Source organism: Corvus moneduloides, chromosome 6, assembly GCF_009650955.1.
Source record: "Corvus moneduloides isolate bCorMon1 chromosome 6, bCorMon1.pri, whole genome shotgun sequence".
NCBI lineage: Eukaryota > Metazoa > Chordata > Aves > Passeriformes > Corvidae > Corvus > Corvus moneduloides.
In genome coordinates, this window is record NC_045481.1 from 9,808,592 (window position 1) to 9,820,705 (window position 12,114).

At 37.0% G+C, this 12,114-nt stretch overlaps 1 protein-coding gene across 8 annotated transcripts in view; it reads right to left on the bottom strand.

Annotated features, from left to right (window-relative positions):
• KLC1 (kinesin light chain 1) overlaps nt 1-12,114 on the bottom strand; it is a 47,853-nt gene that overhangs the window by 25,296 nt on the left and 10,443 nt on the right. For all 8 annotated transcript variants that reach the window (XM_032113234.1, XM_032113237.1, XM_032113235.1 and 5 more), the window contains exons 2-3: nt 5,187-5,448; nt 1,783-2,013 (exon numbers count right to left, since the gene is read on the bottom strand). In XM_032113234.1, coding sequence (XP_031969125.1) covers nt 1,783-2,013; nt 5,187-5,447 — 492 coding nt within the window. In that variant the 5' untranslated portion in view covers nt 5,448. The remainder of the gene's footprint in view (nt 1-1,782; nt 2,014-5,186; nt 5,449-12,114) is intronic.

Consider the following 12,114-nt stretch of genomic DNA (forward strand, 5'->3'; position numbering starts at 1 on the left):
GTCTCAATTTAAGCACTCAAGAACACATCTGCTATTCTCGCAGAGGCATCAGATCTGATGAAAGTACCTAGTGAAGAGTAAGCACTATTCAGTACAGAATTGTCCATGGTACTTTCTTTTAGTCATAAATGCAGTTACAGTTGGGCAAGGGAGAAGAATAACTGAGGAGACCTAAATTTCTGAGTACTCAGCTTCTGTACAAATAGTAAGATTTTGCAATTATAATCTGTAAGGTTCAAAAATTAAAAAATAAAACAAAACAAAAAAAGAACACTTGAAAGGAAGTTCATTTCCAATAGTCCCATCTGGAACCGTATTAATTACTGCACAATCCATCAGTGTACATTGATTTTAAGCATCCAAAGATCATTTCAAATGTAAAACAAAGAGACAGATCATCCCTCAGTCCTGTTTCCTAAATGTTGAGCCTAAACAATATAAATAGTTGAAGTTCTCAGAAATTATGAGCTCAGTAAGGAGAAAACCCAGAGGCAGAGCACATTTTTCTGGCTCTTCATCCAACACCTTTTTCCAGATGAGAAAAAACCAACTGCTGCTGCTGGCATTCAAATTTAATGATGGCAGAGCAGGGGCACTGCAAAACCAACAAACTGATGGGACTAGATCTCAGATGGGAAGCTCATAATTTTAAGTGTTGATTCCAACCTCATACTGAGTCTATACAACTGACTATTTCAAAGGCTAGAAACAGAGACTGTCCATATGGTTAGTAAAATTATAGACATGCTTAGCTTACTTGGACTCTATTTGTTAATTAAACTTCAAATAATGGAGATATTTAATCCATCTGCAGATTACAGATTGACAATATTGACAAAATCCCAATACTCCCTCCTTCTGCCCCTTTTCTGAACAGGCTTCACTGGCAAATTCATCTACAAATACCAAATCATGGAACAGCATTGAAAAATTCCGGGTGTAATTGACCAAAATAACTCTCACTATGTACAATATGCTAAAAAGGATTAGTCAAGCAGTCAGTTAAGCATGACTAAATCACAGTCATTTTCAACCATTAGAATTGCTGAAATAAGTAGTTATGAAAAACTTCTCTTTCCAAGACACCACTGAGAAGGTCTGAACACACAAAATGAGATGCTTCTCTATAGTGCCACCTAACCTGAGGAAGCAATTATAAAAAGAAGGGCAAATAAATCAGAAGGCTTTTAAAGTAATAACCTCCTTCTGTAAAGTTGTGCCCATTTTCTCTCTGAATCCAAGAATACGTAACACAATGGGCTTGTAAACATGCAGATCATCACAATGTCTGGCAGATAGTCCTGAAAGAGGAATCAATAACATCCTTGTGTAAACTCTCAACAGATTCAAAAGCTATACACTGATTTCACTAGAGAAAAATTAAGTATTTTTCCTGCAGTCAAAATAAGCCAAGTCCTCTGGGTACTTAAAATCTCTCACAGCTTAGATTTCTCACTTAACAGCTGAGTTTATAGAACTGAGATTTTTGCTTTGGTCCAGTTCTTCACACTTTTAAGTTTACAGGATACTAAATGAGTATTTATCAGTTTTGTTCCTCATGTATCTTATTATCTGCAGACAGTAAAATATATACTCTCTTAAAATAAGAATGAGCTCCCAGAATCATTCTGCAAACTATGTGACACTAGTACAAGGCAGTATTTTAAGGACAAATATATGTTAGGGACAAATAAAATGTATCTTTTATTTCTTGTTAAATAGGCAGATTACAACACATGTAAATGTAGGGTGCTTTTACTGTTTTACAATACAGGTACTTACTGATGGTGAAATATCATCATCATATTTTTTTAATTGATTCATGAATTCTAGATGTTTCTTTTCTTCCTCCAGCTGAGCTACAGACTGCTCACTTTTCTGTAGTTTCTGCTGTGTATTGGCCAGTTCATCCCGTAGCCACTGATTTTCCTGGCATAGCCGGCGAACCTGAGCCCGCAATTTCTGCTTCTCTGATTCCACTGCATTTAAGTGATTTGACAAGGCCATCATTACCTGAAAAGCAAAATGTGTCACATGACATACTTCCCTGAGAATGCAGGCTGTACATAACATACAAGGTTTTCATTTTTTAAACCTATGTCAGCTGTGAAATCTGGTAAACATTCACATTTCTCTTCCTTTTAGATCTGGTTCTCACTTTTCCTCTAAACCTTTTTACCATTTAGAATCACAGAATGGTTTGGGTTGGAAGGGGCCTCTAAGATCATCTCTTTCCAGCACACTGCCATGGGTAGGGACACCTTCCACTAGATCAGGTTGCACAAAGCCCCATCCAACCTGGCCTTGAACACTTCCAGGGACAGGGTACCTGTTCCACTACTTCACCACCCTCATAGGGAAGAATTTCTTCCCAAATCCAATCTAAAACTACTGTCTTTCAGTTTGAAGCCATTCTGCCTTGTTTTATCACTACATGATCTTTGAAAAGTCCCTCTCCAGCTCTCTTGTAACCCCTTTTAGCCCTGGAAGGGGCTCTAAGCTCTCCCCGGAGCCTTCTCCTCTTCTCCACCTCTCTCAGCCTCTCTCTCCAGAGCAGAGGTGCTTCAGTCCCCTGATCATCTTCATGTGCCTCCTTGAGACCTGCTCCAACAGGTCCTTCCTTTGCTGGGGTCCCAGCCTAGAGGAACTCCTTACGAATGATTGTTTTCCATGATGCTATCAGAAGTTAAAATTGTTTCAGAATTCCCTGAAGATTAAATATAATCTTAAAATACATTAAAAATTTGAACTAGATTACTGAACTGGAAATCTTTGTTCCACTAACATGAAATGGAGCAGTAATACTTTTAACTTGCAGGATCACAAAAATAACCTAAGAACTAACAAGGAGTTCTAATTTAGCACCTTCAAGACAAAAAAAGGATTTGTATACATGCTTATAGTTCCCAAAGATGAACACCTCAGCATAATGATAATACTTCAAAGGGACACTTATATGACTGAGATCTGAATGTGCAACTGAACAAACAATTTATAGATGCACTTCATATTATTAATCATAAGCCTGGGTGTGCAGACATTCAAACACAGTCACATTAAGGACAAAAAATAGAACACACATAAAAGCAGCTTGCTTGGACTAGGGCTATTTTTGCTGAGCAGAGTCAAATGAAAAAGGAGCTTATTAAGTGAAAGCCAAACACTACCAGCAGAAGATATTCTCCCTTCACTGTTTATGCAATCTCCCACTGACATATGTAGAACCACGCAGCAGTCCCAGGAAGCACACCTTGCAATAATGGACCACTGGTGAAAATACATAGCTTTTAGATCAGTTAGACATCCCCAAGTCACTCGTATTTCATCTCCTCAATTTCATACTTTTTTTTAAATCAAAGTTATCTTTAAGTGGTTTTAAATTAAGTATTTCATGTGAAACAGATGGTGTCCTTAGCTGAAATTTCAGGCATCAAAATATTCATTAAGCCTTTAGAATTTTTCCTATAAAGGTAAGGAAAACTCCAGGCGTAATTTCCTAATACCAGTCCAAAGCTACACATTTCAGCACCTACCTATTTACGTATTAAAAATTGTTTTAATATTTTTAATTACTTGGTTGATTCAAACAGTGGCGTTTATATAATGAGAAAGCATATTTAAGAAAATTGTGATAATAGGGTCAACGTATTCAAACACTGAACAAGCTACAATGGCAAACTAAAATTTTTTGTCATCTTACTTGCTGGAATTAACTGAAAGAAAAGTCTGATTACTTCTTCAGCAAAGCTAGTTTCATTTTCATGGAAATAACACATCTCCAGCCCTACATGCATGCCACAAAAACCATCTATTTCCGTATCTTAAATTTAAAAAATTTTTTTAAATTACTACATTGTTACAACTCAAAGCATGGAGGAAGATTAACCTTATCAGGTCTGAGAGCAGCAGTCTGAAGTGTAATTGGCTTCCTAACAAAGGCAGCAAATGCAGACTTCTTGGCTCCTCACCACCCCAGTTCAAAAAGTACCATGTGAGGCAAACAAGGCAGGAACATCTGCAGCTGAGGCTCCTGATAGAGCCAAGAATCAGAACTAGCTTTTCAGAGTCCTAATACTACATAGAAGTTACTTGTTCACTCGCACATCCTCTACGAACAACAATTAAAGGTTGTTTAATCACTCAACTATTGCAATTTCATTCCATGTATCTTCTAGCCTTTTCCCCCTGTACAAGGCATCAAAGTTTGTACAACATACACACTAAGGCCTGACAGTCAGTCCAGGGCTTCTACATTCCCCTGTCTGATAACCCACATTTCATTCTCTCAGTCTCAATTCACCATGATCCAATGCACACAACTTCCAGATCACCACACAATAATAGCTTGATCCAGAGGAGAAGTCTGAGCACAGTTACAGACCAACAGAAAGCCTATTAATGTAGAACTAACTCACTGGTGTTTTCAACTCATTTGCAAATACTCGGCCATTTTACCGTGATGACTGTCACATCACATTGTTCCAGGTTTTTGACTTAGTACAAAATACCATAAAGTTGTACTATAAATATAGTCCTGACGACCTAATAAACATGCAACTTTTCACTCATCTTCTGCAGATGGGATCTTCATTGACTAAGAGTCCACAGAAATTAGCTCAGAGTCCTCTCTTTAATGCACCAGTGAAAGTTGTTCAGATTCTGTACTCAGTTCTTAACCTTTAAAATGCCTTTAGTTTCAGTTTTGGTTTAGTAAAATGTTCAATAAACATTAGAGACTCTTAAGCTCTAAGAGCATCATGAGCTACTATAAAAAATCTGAGTCAAGGGAATATAAACATGAATTTAAGGCTACACCAGAGCTCAAAGGCTGGAGCAAATTCATTTATATGTGTGTTTGTGTGAGACCTTCCTATGCAATCATTTAGAGCTAAAATACCACTGCTCAGCTCTTGAGCTGCTTGAACATTACCTGCCTAATGCTGTGGAAAAGTCTAAACAGAAAATGTTACTGTCTCACTGATGTTAAGTGGAGTCCAGTTAAGAGCTTCAGTACTTTAACACTGAATGCATAATTAGTTCTGTAACACAGCAAGATGGACAGTAACTACCTCTATTAATTACAGTTCCTTTTGTCCTTACTACACAAGAAAAATGCAAATGTCCCAGCATATTACTAATATCTGGAGGGAAATGTCCAAAATGCTTAATTTTTACCACAACTTTACCTGTGCTTCACTAAGGCCAAGCTCCAGCATTTCCAGTGACTTTCGAATCATGTTTGATTTTTCTTCAACCAGATTAGTTTCATCATCTTTCTTCAAACATTTCAGCGTTTCAAGTAAGCTCTGTAAAATTGAATTGTGTTCATTCTTCAGTGCCTCTAGTCCATTAATCACTTGCTTAGTTTTGGCAATGATTTCATCTTGAGTAAGCTTCTCCAACTTCTCTTCTTTTAAATACACCATTGTGGACATGTTTTCATACATTCTGAAATGGAAGAATATGCTAGTTAATACAAAAGGAAAACTTAAATAAGCATATAGCTCTATAACTGAATTTTGTTTGAAAGTTTGAAATGTATATTCAGAATGCAATTATATTTGTGCACAACTTTTACAATGTTTAATCATCTGAGTTTGAACGGTTTCAAGTTTTCCAGTTTCTATTTCCAGATTTAATATTAACACTGACTGATAAACCAAAAAACATCACATAATGAAAAACAGACTACAATGTAGCATTAGAATTTGTAGCAAGTGCTGAACAACAGGGCTGCATCTCCACGATTCTGGTTTGTGCAAAAGCAAAGTAGCTGGTGTATAAAATACATACTATAATAAATACAGCTATTTGCAGATGCCACTGATCTGTAACTGTTAGAAAAACCCCACAAAATAGAGCTTGAAGAATTTGAAGAAATACCATCCAGCCTTCTAAAAGAGTTGTCAGTCAGTCATGAGAAAAGTTACCTGTTTCCTGTAAAAAGGAAACACCTTTCCTGTAAAAAAGAAACATCCTCATTCTTTCCCAAGGGCTACAAAAGCTCTTCTCATGAAGTATTTTGAACATCACAACTACCCCCTCGGACAACTTTAATTCATTATTTTAACTCTACAGTTAAAACATAGACATTCAATTGCCTGCAGGTCTAGATGCAGCTGTTTTGATGAAGATGCAACACGTGTCTCATGCTGGAAAAAAAAGTTTGTATAGCACAACCCTTGCAGCAAGAAACATTTCACTGTGCTATTTTGTCAGTACCTAAAGCATTACATTAAGGATAGTAAATTTCTGGATGCCTTTCACCACCTCTACCAAATGCAAATGAAGACCCAAAAAAGTTTAGAAACTCACATACTCCAATTATCACACATGCTGTTACTGAAGTCTCAAACAAGTTTAACAATGTAAATATGGAAAGAGAAGACACACAAATCTTTTATATGTCACCAGAAAAATGTTCTATAATGAAAATAAAGACTTGAGGAATTACTCCTCTATACCTCAGGTATTTAAATCTTTGAGTGAACAAGGAAGTATAAGTTAGAATAAAATAGGAAAGATTTTTCAGAAGTAATAAATTACGACATCTATGTCAAGACACCTGGGTAAGCACCGATAAACTAACATTTTAAATTAATTAAAATAGTATTAAAACTTTGTACTACAGAAGCAAGTCTAATTTTAGAAGAAAGCAAAAAAAATTAGAACCACTTAAATCTTGAATCAGAACTGCTATAAGAACGTGCATATATGCACATCATGACAACAGCCAAAGGATGTGCTCTTATGCTTTTGTATTACATTAAAAATAAAAGGTTGCTCTTTCTTCCTATATGTACTCAAATTACTCTCTCTGTTATGATCTCCTGCAGTGCTATACCCAAAAGGCATATCCACGTTACCACAAAAAAGCTGTATGACACTGGTTTATTTTGTAATAATTGTCTGAAAACAGATAATTTGGGGAAGTGTGAACTTGGTTTTACCCAGATTTAATATAATAACTTCATAGTCACAAAAAAATTAATATGGAACATATAAATCTGTATAAAGCCATTCATCTAGCATGGCATAAGAAATCAACCCATGAAAACCTGATGACGAGAATGGTATTTACACATTTCCCCTTTATAACCTGAGAACTACTACCCAGAATGCTTGAAAAAACAGTTTTGAAGTACAGACTCTCTGAAGTCGTGTGGAAAAATGATCTGCAATTTAATGTGGGCCAAATTTGTAAATGAATGCTTCTAACACACAGTCATAAAAGAAATTGTTATGGATTATGCTAACTTCAGCACACAACTCAACCCTAATTACCCACGGCACACTTTCACAGCCTCAATTAACAATTTCCATCCTGAATGCAAAGAACTGAACCTTTGATTATAAGGAAATAAAACCAGCAGAGATATCTAATGAAGTGACCATCTGTGTATGTTATGGAAATTCCTCCTGCATGCCTCAGTATTCTGCCATTCTAGAGCAAAGATGAAAAGCAGGTGTTTGCAAACATGTATGTAATGCACGGATAGATGATAGTTTTAAAAAAATTACACACCTGAAACACCTCAGTAGAAATAAAGTTATTCTAAGTGATGAATACAGATAAATTAACACCCATAAATTAACAGCTAAATTAGATAAACAGGCCCATAGCTCTGGCTGAATACAATGAAGCTCCAACTAATGATGGCTTAAGATAGCACAGCAGCTTTTGAAGAGAGGAAAAGCAGGTTTAAACATGATGGGGCAAAAACATATTTAAAACCATCCCAGCAGCAAACCTGTTTTATGAATACATGCCTCCTGTCTCAATCCAGTGTGCCATATTTTTTAGCTGCCTCATTCCAGCCCAAATGTAGCTAAAAGCTTCCACTGCCTCTACACTACCAGTGCAAGGAACCTACCGGAGCTGGAGCCAAGCCAAAAGCTGCATCAACACACAGACTGACCTGAAGGTCCTTGCAGCCTGGGAGAGGGATTCTCAAGTCTCCTCTAGTGAACACTTTTAGAATCCCAATTTCTCCCACTGACAGGAAAGGAATAAATCTTTTGGGATAAGTTTTGTGGGGTGTCTGTTGGTGTTCAACGTTTTATAGATTGTGCTTGGGAGAATAATTTAGAAAACAGGAGGATAACAAACATAATTTGTCCTGCTATCAGATCTGACTCTTTGTAGGAGCAAAATTAATGAATAAATATCTATTAGCCTTTAAGAGTAGTGTGGAGGTGCAGTGCTATTTCCATGATTTTTTAAAGATGTATTTTACAAAAGATCATTACCTGTTCATCACACAAGCCCATATTAGAATACATAATCATTTAATTGGGGATGGTTTTGAAAAGGGAAAGGACTCTGATTCAATCATCCTTGTGGGTCCCTTCCAACTCAGCATATTCTGTGATTCTGTAAATTAGATTTGAATGCCCTGAGGCAGCAAACCCCACACAGGATGCAAAAATAAAGTTTGTATGCAGGATGTATACAGGGGAAAGGAGACAAAACCTACCCAACCTTTCTACTGTCACTTTTCAAAAAATGTTAACTCTTTCTTCCTATACATCTTCCCTACAGAAAAAAAGGGTGTAGGCAAGGGTGTCTTAAACTTCTTAAGTTTTGTCCTGCACTTCCCACTGCACTGCAAATTTTACCTGTTGTAGAGCAGGAATTCTAGATTCAAATACTAGTTTTTAACTTGGGTGTACAACTGAAAACAAAAGAAAGAATTAAGATGCACAAAGGTTTGTATGTTAAACAGAATTTTGGATGAGGAAAAAAAAAATGCAATGCAGACAGAGTTACAGACTCACCAGCTGGCTTAAAAAAATTACCTGTTTTATTAAGCATTTGTCTGTGTAGATCTTGAGTATTACCTTCCTTGTTTGTTTTCAACAATATAGACTATGCTAAAGTACAAAAGTCACTTAATGCTTTCAAACTTTTAGAAAAATCAGGTCACTGTCTTAAAACACACAAAAACTAGTTAACTTTGACAGCTCAACATAAAAAGCCCAGCAATATTTTCTACTCAAGAGGTTTCCAAAACATTTTATGACATAAACTCAAAACAGAAAAATGGACTGAGAATAGCAAGAGTCTGAACCAAAGAAAACACAAAGAAAGCAAAGCCGAGTCTTTCAGTCGTGTAACCACTGGGATAATCTGATCATATACAAACAACTTAAGTGGCTGTTATCTTTAATCACTTTAAGTATTTTGTTATACATAAAACTTTCAAACCAGCTACACTAGTAATGCTGACATCACAAATTTGTGCCTAAATTCTCCCACAGACATACATGCATCACTGCCAGCTACCTAAGCTCTCCAGCTCATATTTAAAGATCTCTTCAAGAGCTTTTCCTACTCAGCTGCTGTTAAAGAAGAGTCATTTTCCTGCAGATCACCTCAAAATATTCTTGAGCCAAAACATATATGAATCCCTCTCTGCATAGGAAAACTAACAGAGGAAGAGTTTTATTCTAAAAAAACCCAGGAGATTTTTTTTTCCTTGACTAAAGATTAGCGTGGATCCTAAAAACAAATAAATAAAATCATTCTAACTTTTCTTCCTTGTTAGGAATCCCTAAGGACTCCCCCTCTCTGTACTGGTATTTTTATTATTTAATGGGTTTCAAGTACTAAAAGCTTGGAAGATAAATGTTTAATGTATCTAGGGTCTGATCATTACTGTTTCAAAATACAATTTTAAATAAATAAATTTTAAAAACCACGAAGTCTAAACTGCTTTGTCAAGCCAAATTCTCCCTAAACTTTTCTCTCTGAATATACAGCTAACAGGCAGCAGAGCTGAAAATTAAGGAAAAATATGTTTGCATATAAAAAAGAGTAAATCATCTTCCCAACAGTAAAAGCTGCTACAAGGCTGGCTCAAGCCATACCAAGCCATACGTCTGTCACCTAAATGCATGGCAAATTCCAGAGTTACGGTGGAAAGTTATACTAATTTGAGCTTTTTGTATCTCTAATAGGGACCTATCAGTTCACTGTTTCCTAACAATAATCAGTCTATTCAGGGCTTTTAACCCTAATTTCACTCTTAGTTCCTCCTTAATTAAATGGCAAGGCTCAGCATCCTACATCTGCCATGTACTTGTTTCAGTTTTGTGTGAGCTGCAAATTACAAGTCATTAATTCCCTGCTCAGAGCAAGAACAGGTCTCATTACATCATGTAAGGCACCATCTTCAAATACTACAAGCTGCTTTAACTGCTAATCTTCATAATGTGGAAAACTGCCTTCTCAAACAATCCTCAAAACATCACAGGCTGTCCAAGCACGAAAAGAAACTCAGCAACAAAGGCAGGAGATGAAAAACAGTTTGGGAAGGACTGAGTAGTGTGTCAAACACTGCATTAGCCGCACCCCTCCCGCAGACAGCTCAGCGACAGCAGAAATTACAAGGATGAATCACTCACGGATGCCTTTCATACGCTGAGAAAGGTATTTGTAAAAGCACTCAGATAACAAACACTCTAGTTTAACTGTATTACTGTTATGGTTTACAGTCAGAAATTTCAAAGTCTGAAAGAACAATGATTACCTGTTTTTTTAATTTAATATGTTAAATTTCTCTTTAGCTGTGAGACTATTTCTGCTGTCACAAGTCATACTCCGAAAAGGAATATTTATAATCTTTACCTTTTTGTTTGATTTGCCTTCCTTTTAGTTAAAATGATTCCTTATACTCAGGAATTTTATTCCATTACATGATCTCTGAACTCCCAAAGGAAAGTAGCTTTTCCCTCTTGACATATTCAGGACTGCAGCTTTCCCGTCAGTGCCAGTCATCACTCTTCTCATCATCTATATTTGAATCCGCACAGAATAGAAAATCTGGAACTGCACCTGCAAACAGCGTCCTGGTGGAGGTCAGACTTAAAGCACACTCGCTGACCCAGTTCTATAAACAGAACACTGCTGCACTTCTGCACTGCCTCGGGTTTCCAAATGCGTGAGCTCACAAAGCATCTTCATCATGCAGCACACAGGTACAGAGCTACCTTAAAAATAACTCGGTGAGGACATTAGCAGCACATACTGGAGGCTGTAAATCACTGACCAGAAGCAGGTAAGAGGATGGAGTTGCACATGACCTAACGACCAATATTAAGCTACAGAGAAACTCCCCCTCTCCAAGGGGAGTCACTTTTCTACCAACTTCCAGGTAGTAAACATCTGAATTTAAGAAAAATCTTACTGTGCTTCTCCTGCCAGCCTTCAACTAGGAGCTAGCCCTAAATGTAGAAGTCTGCCCTACCACATGGTTTAAAGTGAAGGTATGCTAGGTAAATACTGTAAAAAGGACATCTGTAGTCCTCTAATGTCAAGGGCACATATTCCAAGAAAAGCTCAGAATCACATTCATAATTTGACCTACAGCCTTAACATCACAAAATGTCTGTGTTGGTAAGTAAACTGGACAAACACTCAACCTTTGCCAAGTTTTAGCATTTCTAAAGGCAAGCCCAGAGGTTTCTGAAGAAATGCACAATAAGCAAAGGACAGATTGACTAAAAGGAGTAAAACACAAACACCCCTTGAATACTGGCAGAAATTTCTGCGTTTCCAACAAGGCTGTTGCTTTTCTCCTATGACTGCCAGAAGCAGCCTACTCTCCACATGGCAGCAGTGGGAAGAGGCTGTATGGCCTCACATTCTACCCCTGCACCACAGCAGCATCCATCTCTGAAAAACAGCACGTCAGGCTCTAGGAAACCCCAATGGCTACCAATAAGCCCATGCACTGCATTGATCATGCATCACTATGTTTAAGTGAAGAGGATTATGTACTTGTTTAGCCGAAGAACACAGCTGCTGTACATCTATCTTGATAAATCTTGGAATCTTTTAATGTTTGGGCCTGCTATTAAAAAAAATAAAAATCATACCTTTCAGGGGAAATCTTCAGATTCTTTGAAAGATGAAAAAATTATTATGGAGAAATGCAGGCTAACAAACCATATTTGCTAAAAAAAGAGATGATAGCAAAAATAGCTCCTATAAAACCCTTAGCAGGGGTGATGCTGACAATTCTCTTTGAGAAAGCACAAGCTAAGATGATTTGCACTGCTGAGAAAGTACAAGCTATGAAGATTTGCTCAGCTGCAGAGTCCTTTGATTTA